General features: G+C 40.6%; 1 protein-coding gene across 7 annotated transcripts in view; it reads left to right on the top strand.

Moving 5' to 3' along the window:
- Positions 1 to 13,305, top strand: part of HDAC8 (histone deacetylase 8) — a 243,865-nt gene that overhangs the window by 76,479 nt on the left and 154,081 nt on the right. For 6 of the 7 annotated variants that reach the window (XR_004524350.2, XM_073799285.1, XM_073799288.1 and 3 more), the window contains exons 5-7: positions 3,565 to 3,677; positions 7,460 to 7,537; positions 8,127 to 8,235. Coding sequence is in view for 5 of the 7 variants with exons in the window: in XM_073799285.1 (XP_073655386.1) it covers positions 3,565 to 3,677; positions 7,460 to 7,537; positions 8,127 to 8,235 (300 nt within the window). In the remaining 2 variants the exon portion in view is untranslated. Of the gene's footprint in view, positions 1 to 3,564; positions 3,680 to 7,459; positions 7,538 to 8,126; positions 8,236 to 13,305 lie in introns of those variants that run through there. The other variant, XR_004524352.2, reaches the window with a different exon arrangement.

The raw sequence follows: 13,305 nt of genomic DNA, 5'->3' as shown, positions 1-13,305 counted from the left end.
GATCTTGTCTTTCTGGTGGGCAAGGACATGTCTGGTGGTGTGTTTTGGGGTGTCTGTGGACTTATTATGATTTTAGGCAGCCTCTCTGCTAATGGGTGGGGTTCTGTTCCTGTCTTGCTAGTTGTTTGGCGTGGGGCATCCAGCACTGGAGCTTGCTGGCCGTTGGGTGGCGCTGGGTCTTAGCATTGAGATGGAGCTATCACCAATTGATATTACATGAGGCCAGGAGGTCTCTGGTGGTCCAATGTCCTGAACTTGGCTCTCCTACCGCAGAGGCTCAGTCCTGACACCAAGCCCGAGTACCAGGATCCTATTAGCCACATGGCTCAGAAAAAAAGGGAGAAAAAAAAGAAAGAAAAAATAATAATGATAATTTTTTAAAATTATTTAAATAAAAATTATAATTATAATAAAAAAGAAGAGAGCAACCAAACCAATAAAGAAATCCACCAATAATAGCAAGCGCTAAAAACTAAACTAAGATAAGCATAAAAATCAGAAACAAATCAGTCACAGACAGCAATCCCCACATCTACAGTTTCTCCCAAAGTCCACCGCCTCAATTTTGGGATGTTTCATTGTCAGTTCAGGTATTCCACAGATGCACGGTAAATCAAGTTGATTGTGGGGATTTAATCCACTGCTCCTGAGGCTGCATGGAGAAATTTCCATTTCTCTTCTTTGTTCACACAGCTCCTGGGGTTCAGCTTTGGTTTTGGCCCCATCTCTGCATGTAGGCCGTCCTCAGGCATCTGTCCCCACCCAGACAGGATGGGGTTAACGCAGCGGCTGATTAGGGGGCTCTTGTTCATTCAGGCCTGGGGGAGGGAGGGGTACAGTAGTTATAATTGGAATGCCAGGCGAGCCTGTGGTGGCAGAGGCCAGCATGACGTTGCAGCTGCCTGAGGTGTGCCATGTGTTGTCCTGGGGAAGTTGTCCCTAGATCATGGGACCCTGGCATTGGCGGGCTGCACAGGCTCGTGGGGCAGCGGGGGTGTTGTGGGTAGTGACGTGTGCTTGCACACAGGATTCTTGGTGGCTGCAGCAGCAGCATTAACATTTCATGCTTGTCTCTGGGGTCCGAGCTTATAGCCGTGGCTCACGCCCATCTCTGGAGCTCATTTAAGCGGTGCTCTGCCTTCTGTGGGCAGACAGGAAAGGAATCCCCTCTCCTTGCACACCCTGAAACAATGGTCTCTTGCCTCTTAGGCAGGTGCAGACTTTTTCCCCGGACTCCCTCCTGGCTAGCTTTGGTGCACTAGCCCCCTTCAGGCTGTGTTCACGCAGCCAACTCCAGTCCTCTCCCTGGGATCTGAACTCCGAAGGCTGAGCCTCAGCTCCCAGCCCCCACCCGCCACAGCGGTGAGCAGACAAGCCTCTCAGGCTGGTGAGTGCTGGTCGGCACCCATTCTCTGTGTGGGAATCTCTCCACTTTGCCCTCTGCACCCCTGTTGCTGCTCTCTCCTCCGTGGCTCTGAAGCTCCCCCCCCCCCCCGCCGCCGCCCACCCCCGTCTCCTCCAGTGAAGGGTCTCCCTAATGTGTGGAAACTTTTCCTCCTTCACAGCTCCCTCCCAGAGGTGCAGGTCCCATCCCTATTCTTTTGTCTCTCTTTTTTCTTTTGCCCTACCCAAGTACATGGGGAGTTTCTTGCCTTTTGGGAAGTCTGAGGTCTTCTGCTAGCATTCAGTAAGTGTTCTGTCGGAGTTGTTTCACATGTAGATGTATTTTTGATGTCTTTGTGGGGAGGAAAGTGATCTCCACATCTTATTCCTCCGCCTCTTGAAGGTCCCCCCTGAAAATGGTTCTTTCTGGAATATGCCAGGACAATGTGGTCTTTTGCAGTTAACTGTTTCTCAGAACACAAAAGGGTGAGGGGTCTCCTACCAATGCTGATTTCTAGAAGCATGGGGCTCAAAGTTCAATACTGTCAATGACATGACTCTGCTTTGTCAGTTTTGTCTGTGGAATTTCTCTGTATTCTCTTTTGTATGCCATACTATTTCTGCTTGCCTTTTTTGTTTGTTTTTTGCTTTTGTTTTTCTGTGCTTATGACTTGGTTCCCTAACTTAATTGTAGGCTCTCTGAGGGAAGGAAGTATGTCTTATATTGATTTGTATTGCTCCTCTTCCCCAATGCCCCCCTCTTTTTGCCTAACAGTGTTCCATCCCAACTACCCAAAAGTTATTGACTTCAGTAGAAAGACATTATTTCTTTTTTGATGTGCTAAGATAGTAAGTAGATATATAAATTGTAAGCTTTTCATAATTGGAAATAAGCATCCAAGAACTTTTAAAGTTACATATTTAACTCTTGTTTACAGGGAATTCAGGGATGGACAAACCTTTTTCTCTAATTGGTTTCTTTCTGCTTGCATACATAATGCCAACCTATTCTTTTGCTTAGGTGATCGCTGAGTTCACCTTCATGAGCAAAGTCTGTGTCTACTGGTATTTTTACCAACTTCCTGCTGTCTGGTGTACCTGTCTCATTGACTCAGCTTGTGAACCAGGGCATTGTTCAGAATATGAAATATTATGGAAGAGATTTCATGAAGGAGTTTATGCATTGTGTAGGCAATAAAAAGACCTTACAATCTCATAGTAACAAAGATGCCATTTTAAATGATGCTCATGCCTAGAATTCTGTTTCAAATAAAATATCAGGGAGAACACAGGAAAAAATGGGCTGAATGTTCAAAGTGTCTGTGGAAGCAAAAGAAACTGAAGCATTTAAGATGAGGCCTTAAAAACAAATTATAACACGTTTGATGATAATGTTCTTTTACATCTACTCAACAAGGCTTAATGGAAGCGCAATAAAAGACTAGGTTAATGTTGACAAGAGTTTAAAGCGACACAGTATCAGTGATAGCAAAAACGGTAAAGGACATCAGTGAAGTCAGTGAAGACAACTTTAGTGAAGGAGACAAAATAACTTTAGAAGAGGCTGCTTCAATCACCATTGTAATAATTGCATATACGGAAAGGCAACCACACTGCACTGCCCAGGAGGTCATGCATTTGTACATTCTCCACTCAGCTTTTATGAGCAACGAGTGCCAAGACTTACTCACACACACAAAAAAAATTTCTAGGTTATGTCATAGGGTCAGTACGGAGAAATCAAGTCACCAACATCTTCTACATATGGCTGAGCAAGATAGTCTTTAAAGCCCCTTCTAGAGTCTAGCTTTCTTAAACTCCTATAAGTAGTCATCAGTGTTCATCATGATGACCCCAGGATACTACAATTTTTAAAAATGATTTCTGAATCATTAGAGAAAGGTTCTGTTTTGTTCGATATAGTTATGATATTTTGAATCTTTGAAAATCAGGGATCCCGAATAGGAAATATTACCAATCAACCTGAATATTTACTTTACCAAAACACTTCATTCCCTAATCATTCTGGGCCGTTTACCATATAATGTTCTTAGGTAGATTTTTGTTTTTCTTAAAAGAAGGGGAAATTGTAAGGGACTAGATCTCAAGGGTTAGATCCTTGGCTAAAGACTCCCTTGGATTGCTTGTGGCTGTTGGCTGTAGCAACTTGTTTTCTTGCAGAGATGAAGCATCTGGTTTTTGTTATCTCAATGATGCTGTCCTGGGAATATTACGATTACGACGGAAATTTGACCGTATTCTCTATGTGGATTTGGATCTGCACCACGGAGATGGTAAGCCCTTCACTTTCAAAGGTGCTTTGCTGCTAGGACTGCAGGTTTTTATCAGTAAAGCTGCTTCTAGGCAACTGGTAACAGGAGAAATGCCTCTTGCAATTGAAATTTTCCTAATCCAGAATCCTGAAGTAGGTAGAGATTCTTTTAACTGATGCAATGCCTCCTGTGCTGACCAAGCTGCTTTAAAATACCAGATTCTTGTAATTTCTCCTCCCCTCTCCTCCAGTAGCAAAGCTCTCCAGTAGAGAACTTTAAGAAGTGGAAATCAGGGTAAGATTTCCTAGTGTTTACTCCAGTGCTTAGTGACCTCCCTCAGTCCACTTCCATAGGTTCTAAATGAAACCTGCAGTCAGAGCTGAGAGTCCTGATGCTTCTCTTAAAATAGAAGAGGTGCATGGTGGACTAACATTCTGAATTTTTCACCAATAGGGATACCAACTCATGCAGAGATCAGAATCTGTGCTTCTTGCTTTGTATTGCTAAAATATTTAGTCCTGCACAAACTCAGGGCACCTTCTCTAACTTTTAATAGCAGCAGACTCTAACAATTTGCCTTAACCCCATTAATCCTCTCTTAGAAGACTTCACTAAAAGGATGTATTAAGCCCTCCTGTGTACTTTTCATCTAGAACGTAGAGCTGCAGTGACAGTTACCCTCATTCTGTTTCTTTACTATAGCCTGTGTATGACACATATTTCCATCGATCTAGGACACTTATCCAGTCAAATTAGTTAAGGATATTCCTTCCCTGCCCCCATATCAGTGATTCCTGCTTCCCTGTTTCCGGGGATCTTTTGAGACAAACTAACAAAACCAAGGCATAAGAGATGAAAAGAATAGTATGTGATGGAAGCTAGGGTCAGCTCTGCTGCCAAAACAGAAAAAGGAAGAAATTGTGGGAGAGACCTCCCAGGGAGTTCAGCTAGATGGACGCTTCCATGGAATGGTGACAGAAAATTAAAGGTAACAGAGAGAAGTGAGAAGGGTTAAAACAACCAACACACTACTTTGAGAACCATGTCCAATTAATATCTGAATACTTTGCCAATGCAGAATCCAGCCTTGCTCAAAACCCTTCAGAGGCTCTTATTGCCTATAACAAGGGTAACATTTGGCCGGTGGCTTGTTTTTGTATGACCAGAGAGCTAAGAATGTTTTTTTACATTTCACAAGGTTGTAGAGCAGAAAAAAATACAATAAAGACCATGTAGTTTTCAAAGCCTAAAATATTTACTATGTAGCCACTTGGTTTGCTAAACCTCGGCCTATAGCAATGGTTCTCAAACTTGAATGTTGATCAGGATGACCTGGTGGTGGGGAGAGCTTGTTTTAAAATGCAGATTCCTTGGCCACATCCACCAGATATTCAGATTTAGTAGGTCTGGTATGGAACCTGGAAATCTCCATATTAATATCACCCCAGTTGTTCCACAGGCTACACTTTGAAAACCAGTGTTCTTCAAGGTAAAGTCCACATTATTTGCCCTGTCTTTCAAGGCCTGCCTCAAAGAGGCCTCACCTCCTCTCTCCAGCCTTCTCTCTTACTACTTGCTGTCCAGGCTACTCTATTCAATGATGCCCAGACACGTCTCACTGTTCCCTCCTCCCTGACTTTGCGGTACTTTTTCCTAACTTAGTTTTGTATTCTTTTCCCCTTTTGCATCTTCAGGTTCTACCCAAGAGCTCAAGTTGGTAGCAGATCTGTCCCAACGACTCCAGCCCAAGTGGTCTCTCCCCCTGTTCACTGTATTGTCCTGTATTGTTTCTATCACTGATTTGATATTTAATTATATATTGTCTTATATTGTGAGCGAATTCTTTAATGTGTATATGGCTTCTCCTCCCATAGAAACTTTCAGTTCCTCCAGAGCAGAAATCAAGTTATTTACTTCTTTCTGTCCTATGCAGTGGCAGGAACAAACAGACCTATGCCTATAGTAGTGGTTCAGTAAAATATTTGTTGAATGAATGAGTGATTATGAAATTCAAACTCTTAGTATCAGAGTTCAAGAATAGAATCAAGTCTATTGAACCATGTAAGAATGAAAGAAGACTGTCACCTGAAACCATTCTTTCCATTTGCAATGTTATTTCTATACCATTTATAGTTTCCTGTTTTAGCCAACTTTTATGGTGTGTTTCATTTCGGTTTATTTCCCCTATTCAGCACCTCCCTTCCAGTGACCCCTGCCCCACCTCCAAACTCTTACACATTTGGTTTATTTTAAATCTCCCATGATTCCATAACTGGCATCCTGCGGTGGCCTCAGCAGCACCCCTACCCCATCTTCACCTTCTTTCAGCTACCTAACCACTCTTCGCTTTCACAGCGAGCCCCATACCCTCCTCTTTGTCTATGTCCTTACTTAAAGTATGATTTTCTAACAACACCTAATGGCATCTCCCATGAGAAGTGATACAAATGGCTACTAAACATATGAAAAGGTGCTCAACACCATAAGACTCAGAGAAATGCAAATTAGAACAAGACGGTTCTTTCTGCCTAAGATTAAAAAGAATAATGATACCCAGTGTCAGTCATGATGTCAGAAAACGGGAACTCTTACACACCATTGAGAGAAGTATAAATTTGTACCACCTTTCTGGATGGATAAATAATCAGGATTTTCATGAATTATCCTTGTCTATACTTCCGTTTCTAAGTTAAAATGCTATTTTAATTTATTTTCTTTTGTTTTATTTTGTTTACCTAATGCCTTGTGCCTGGAGCCTTTAACTGGTTTTAACTGCCTCCCCAGGGCAAAACATAAGGCTTGGGAAATTCAAACATACCTGTGATATACAAATAGAGTCAATATTTTTTTAAGGTCTCTGTTGGCCTCTAATGAAGACTGAAAGCATTAAGTAAACAGAGACAATTTCTTTATTCAAAGTATCAAAGAGGGTAATACATGAATTTGCTAAGAGTTCTTCCATTTTACAAACGGATTATCTGAATACAGTATGTGGTTCTGGGAGGAAAAGTGTAGAGGTGGGCAGCATGTTTATCTGAATAAGTAGTGGCTTGTTAGAGACATCTTCTATCTCCCAGGCCTCTCTTCATTTTCTGACTGTTAAAATGGAAAGGAGACTCCTTTCTAGAAGTTTTTCCTCCTGTCTTTCTCCAGGCTTTAAAAAGCTGTCATTCAAGCTGCTATTAAGGGCTACTTCCATGTTTTAGCCAGAAACATGTACTATAAGTTACTTAGTACACACGGAACTTTGGGTGAACTGCATTTATAACCAAATCTGTATTATAGAGAGGCATTTTATAATTAGGTTTTCACTATGTAATGCCTAATGTTCGTATTGGTCATGTTTTTCAAAGGGTTGCCACATTGTACTTCTTTGAAAAAAATCCCAAGAATTTAACTTAGAACCACTGAAACAAAACATAAAACTTCCAAGATGGTGCCAGTTTCCTTTATGCAGCTCTGTTGACAATGCCTCAATTATGAGCTCCAGCCCTTCCCCACCTTTTAGAACAGGTTGTCAAAGAGAGCCTGTGCATCCCCATTGCTTGGAAATGTCCAGCTTTAACTTGAGTGAATTTGAAAAGGAACCCCAAACTTCGCTTGAGGCCAGAGTTCTACCTCATCTTGTAATGACAGAGATCCAAGACCAGAGTTTTGTTACTTTTATTCCTCAGCTTGCTAGCTTTATTATTGCTACCTTCTCCTCTCTCTTCCTTCCCACAGCTGCTTTCTAGAGTTTCAGTTGTTGAAAACAGAGATTTGTATATATGAAGTGATTCTTCTGCCATTTCTTTCTCTGGTAGGTGTAGAAGATGCCTTCAGTTTCACCTCCAAAGTCATGACGGTGTCCCTGCACAAATTCTCCCCAGGATTTTTCCCAGGCAAGTGATCTGTGTGCTCAGTATTACATTTGAGGAATAAATACTGCAGTTCTATACATTTCTTATATCTTGTATTTCGATAGCTGCATGCTGTGAATGCCATATTGGTGCTACTCCATGCAAAACATTTAACATAGGTCATTTCAGGTGACAGCGATAAAAGGAATGTAATGCTGCTGCTTTTTCCAGATGATTTTCATGGACTGTCAATAGACAGCTCACTTACACTTACAGTACTATCAGGTAGCCTGTGTAACCCTCAACATCCTGATAAGTGCGATGATATATTAGTATTATGTCAATCTGAGACGTATGAAAAATCTAGTGAAGAAGTTAATCTCTATTTTTTTTGTTCATTTGATCCAGCAAGATGGAGACTAAGGTTTTCCCATTTTCTTACAGTTTTCCTACTTCCCCAATACTGTTTACAACAGTTTTTTTTTAAATTTCATTCCCTTAGAAACCATCATTTATTCAAGATTGTTCTGCTAATTGACCTTTTGATTTTCTGAATTGCTATCAGAGAAGCCTTCAAGTTTTCTAATTCTCATGTTCTTAAAACTGTTCTCCGTGTTCCTCTCTTTGACAGGAACAGGTGATGTGTCTGATGTCGGCCTAGGGAAGGGACGGTACTACAGTGTAAATGTGCCCATTCAGGATGGCATACAGGATGAGAAGTATTACCACATCTGCGAAAGGTATAGCTGCAGTGCTGAGCCAGTAACAAGTACATTACTTTTCTGTAGGATGCAATGGCCCCCAATCCCACAGAATTCTTGTTTTCAAAGAACCATTTGAAAAAAAATTAAAAAGCTACTATATACTCACATAGCTTTTGTACACTGCTCACTATGCTTATTTGATCAGGTAACCATCCCCTGTCTGGGAGAGCAGAGTGTTTGGACCAGAGCCACACTCTCAGTTTGATCTTACCTGCCACTCTGTATGATTAAGGCCTTCCCAAGAGCAGAGCTTCTCGGCTGTCCTGGGGAATCCCTTGCCTACTAGTTTCTTAGCTAAAACCTGCATATAATATGATTTCATTAGCCTGGGAGGGTCAGTTTCGGCTTTCTGTTATGGAGATCTGCTTCCATCCACTGGTGTGAATATTAGAGAGTTCTTTATTACGAGTTCTTGAGTTCTATCCGTTGTATTAAAATTGGAGTCAGAAATCTGTTCTTTTTGCGCTATGGTTAAGGATTACATTACAGCCACTTGTAGGCAGACAGTTTGGTGCCACTGTGTAGATCAGACCATTGGGGCTGAAAAGCCCTACGGAATGGGGAAGAGGGTGGCTAAACTCATATTTGTGAAAATTGAGATTGGTCAGGTACAAATTCACTGCTGACATTGGCAGTAGAGAAAGTGAGTCTGACTAGAAGTCAGCAAGTCAACATTACTTAAGGTTGAGGGGATTGAGGTGCTTTTGATCCCTCTCCCACTCGGCTCAGATTTCTCCCAACCTTCTGGTGGAAACAGGGACTTCCCCAAGGAGCCTGCACTGGCCGTCATCACTGGCAGTTGTATAAACAAAGTAGAAGTATTAAAAAATAAAAACTTTATGCTTCAAAGATGCCTCTTAGCTCAAGAGTTTTGGCAAGCTGGGTCTTCAGCAGCAGCCCTAGCCTCTTCATATTTTGATCATGTCCCCTGGCTACCTCTGCATTGTCAGACTGAAAAGGCCTCTTTTTCTTTTATTTTTTTGAGCCTGCCATTGATGGTTTTAATTGCCCTTCTTTGTTCCTCTTGGGCTCTGTTCTGTCCTTCTTGATATGTGCAGATCAGAGCTGCTTACGTAACTTTACCAAAAATGTCCTGTAGTTCTATGTAAAAGGAGAATTATTTTCTTTTTCTTTTAATCCCCTTATTGACAGTGCCCAACATTTTGTTGCCTTTTTTTTTTTTTTTTTTTGCCATATCAGGAAAATAGGTTGTTCTCTTCAGTGCTCTGTCCACGGGGTTTCCTAGAGCTTTTTCCTGGGCCTTAATTGAAAGGTCAGCACTCATCATCCTGCAAGTGTAGTTTGTAATCTCTGGCCTTCCCTAAATGGATTACCTTACATGTGCCCCTATTGAAGCTCATCTGCCAGTCATAAAACCTCCTGAGGTCTTCCTTTCTCCCCATCACCTTGGCATTTCACTGCCCAGAAAAGCTGAGTATCATCTGCAGACTTGAGGATTTCCCAGTGCCCACCCCCAAGCCAGTCTACTACTTACCCTTCTTCAATCAGAAAAATGTCTGTTTCTCCCCTAAATTTCCTTTCTCTCTCTAAACCAGTTCCTACTACATGATTTTTAAAAATTGTAATCCCATAGAATTTCATGTTTAAAAACAGCCTTGGTATCAAACTTAATTAAACATTTTAAAAGTGAGTTTAGCCCCTAGGAAAAGCTCCGTGGAGGATCACACATGATTTCCCTTTACAGAAACCATGTTGCCGCCTCCACCCCGGTGTTCAGATAGCCAGCGTTTATTAAAGATTCTTCTAGCTTGCCTACCAGAGTACCAGACACTCGTCAGTTTATAGTTCCCAGGGCCCGTTTTACCTGTGGAGCCGCACCGGCAAACCTCACAGCGATCACCTAGAATAACAGGCTCCAGGTTTTGATTAGAGGGACAATCATTTTTCCCTTTGACTTCTTTCAGAAGTCATGTGGTCAGGGTGTTGCATGAAGGCAGTTCTGATTCCAAGGGTGTCAAGAAGGCTTTCTGACCCAAACATCTCTCCCATCTGTTGGACTAATATCTGAAATTCCTTTAACAGGAAACATACTTTTATTCTACAATTAGAAATAGGCCTTAAAATGGAACCTCTCCTCCTTACCCTAACTCTGCCATGGATGTACGGTTCCACAGAGCTTTTCTTGACAGCAGATTTTGAAAGGGTTAGAGTGTGAGCACCCTGAGCATTCAGAGAAGCAGTAATGGGAAAGGGGCACAAACAAGAAAACAATCTTTGCCACCTAAATAGTTTTGCAGAGGGTCAGCCCTAGTAACTGTATCGCTTAGTCCCAGTCATTATGTTTTTGACTATTTCTAGTTTGTTGCTTAGAACCAGAATGTCTTGTTCATTTACCATTATGACATCTGGCTCATCTGCCTACCTCAAAAGACAGAGTAGACGGAAATAGCTCACTTGTGTAAAAAGGTCATTCAGTTCATCTGCAATCTCTTTTTCATCCTTTTTGTTCTATGAGCCCACTGGTTTCCTGGCTCACTTCTTACCTGTGATAAATAAAGGACCTCTTATTGCTGGTTCACTTACAAGATGCTCTAATTTTCGTTTGCCATTAATTTGCTCCTGAACTACATCTCCCTGTGGGATTCAGGAGCCCTTTTTCTTTCCCTTCCTTCCTTCTTTTCTTCCTTTTTTCCTTATGTCTTTTTCCTCTGCTGTAGCCTTTTTTCACTTTGCCAGCTAGGCAGGAACTTAATGGTTTCATCTTAAGGTTGAATATACTCTCTTTATTTTAAAAAAATTTCTTAGGGTTTCCTTTTTAATAGACTGGAAATGGAATCTTTACCTGAAGGTTTTCAGCACTAAAAGCTCCATTTTATGAAAAAGACAATTTCACAGTGAGAGCTCCCTAGGTCATTCCATGCTAATTTAGAAGGGCAAGGGTCACAATTCCCAAAAGCTTCCCATAATTTATATACAGGCAAAGTTTGATGGGAGAGGAAAGCTGTTTTGCCAAAAGGACCGTTTGCTAATTCCCAGGCTCTGTCATCTGAAAGAGAAAATACTGCTCTGCCTTTGTTTAACCTGTTTGCTCTCTAATTGTATTTGAATGCAATATGAGATAATCTTAATAATGTTTAAGCTACTACCCAGAAGGCTGTGTTGATGACTTTGGGAACATTTATAGTTAAGGAGTCTAGGAGAAAAGGACAAATAACCAGTACTTCTTGCTGTTGGTTCAAGAGGAGTACCTCTCTGAACCCTTAAATCTTGCAGGATGACCAAACTACTTGCCCACTGTGAGCTGTCATGACATATGCATAACTTGAAGAAGAATTTCAGAGTTGTGTCCAAACTTCTTAGTTTGTATCCTACCTATAATTTTACAGCCCTAACAGCCAGAAAGCATTCTTTACTAAATGTCCAGTTATTGGGATATATCTCATAGGAAAGCTATATATATGGTACTTATGGTATGTATGGATACAAAGCATACTAAAGTTGACATAATATTTGGGGGAAAAAACCTCACATTTCGTTAAGAATATTCAGCTATTCAACTTTGTAAAATAATTAAGTGCAGACACTGCATAAATATTTCACCAAAAGGAAAACACATTGTTAAACAGGCTTCTCAATGAATAGGACTTATGAAAGGCCCTATTAAGCAGGGCTTCTCAATCAATAGTAGTCTTTATATCCACATATGCAAAACTTTGCTAGTAAGAGCTATCAGTCCAACCAAAGAAATAATCTTATTCTAGTGAACTAGGGTTCACAGTAGTAGTTATTAAAATAAGAATCTTCCTGTATTTGGCCTGTTTACCTTGAGTCCTATGGCTTATATTCTGTAACTCAAAATTAAAAGAAACCTTTTTTTGCCATCAAAGACCATTGACCTAAAAAAAACTTCAGGGACTCCGGAAGTTAAAAGAACAACAACAACAAAAATAATATTTTTGCCTCCTTTCTTTTATGAGAGAAATATTATACTTTTCTATTTTAAATAATTTTTATAGCCCTTCAACTGTTTTTTTCAAATGATTCTACTGTGCTTGGGATAACCAGGATAGCCTACTCAGAAAGAACTTGTTCTCTAGGACAACAGCAAGCTCATTAAAGGAATAGCTCATTTAAACCCAAGCTTTTATTCCTGTGGGGAATTCCTTCTTCCATCTATACTGAGCTCTGCTGCTATTCAATGAGGAAGAGAAAAAAAACCATATAGTGTCTCTGTGGTTTATATTTATTGTGTGAGAATTTTCCTTAGAGCCTGACATGGCCCCTGAAATACAAGTCAGTAGTGTTTTAAGCACAGGATTCATTCCTTATGGGTCTGGGGCCAAAATTCACCTCTCTGAAGCCACTCTGACCTTCCTACAAAAGAATCAAGTGCCTCAAGTCACCTTATAGGATTTTTAAAACATTAATTAACAAGAATAAAGGGGGAGCAAAATACAACAACATAGGGGATTTGTTTATATTTTAGTATAATGCCACTATTTTATTCATTCATTCGACAAATATTTATTGAGTGTCTGCTTCATGCCCGCCCTGTACATAGGTACTGGTGGTGGTAAACAAAACAGATGAGGCTCCCACACCCTGGAGCTTAGCTCCTAGGGAGGACTTGCCTGTGCCAGGAATTGTACTAATCATTTATTTGATTTTTTCCATTTGATACTTATAGCAATATACAATCTATAATACCTGCAAAGGTAGGTATTCTTATTCCCATCTTATAAATGAGAAAACTGGAGCTTAGAAAGGTTGATTTGTTTAAGGTCACACAGCTAGCATTAACCATCGGCTACATTGTCCCCAAAGTATCACATGGAAGTATGAAATGTTTTCACAAGGAAAAAATACCACCCCCCAAAACTTCTTGGAAATTTTTATCTCCGGGGATTGCAGAAAAGTCCTAAAAAAAAAAAACCATTTAAGATTATGCAAATGAACCACAAGACCTGTAGTATACACAATCCATTGTGCTTATGTTTGTGAAAGTACAACTTAGATTTTTGCCAATTAAAAAAAAGCTCTTAATCCTAAGGATTTAATTTGTAATTTTATGCATCAAAAACAAGA

Source organism: Tursiops truncatus, chromosome X, assembly GCF_011762595.2.
Source record: "Tursiops truncatus isolate mTurTru1 chromosome X, mTurTru1.mat.Y, whole genome shotgun sequence".
NCBI classification, from domain to species: domain Eukaryota; kingdom Metazoa; phylum Chordata; class Mammalia; order Artiodactyla; family Delphinidae; genus Tursiops; species Tursiops truncatus.
The sequence above is the reverse complement of the archived record's forward strand: the minus strand, read 5'-3'. Positions and strand labels throughout refer to the sequence as shown.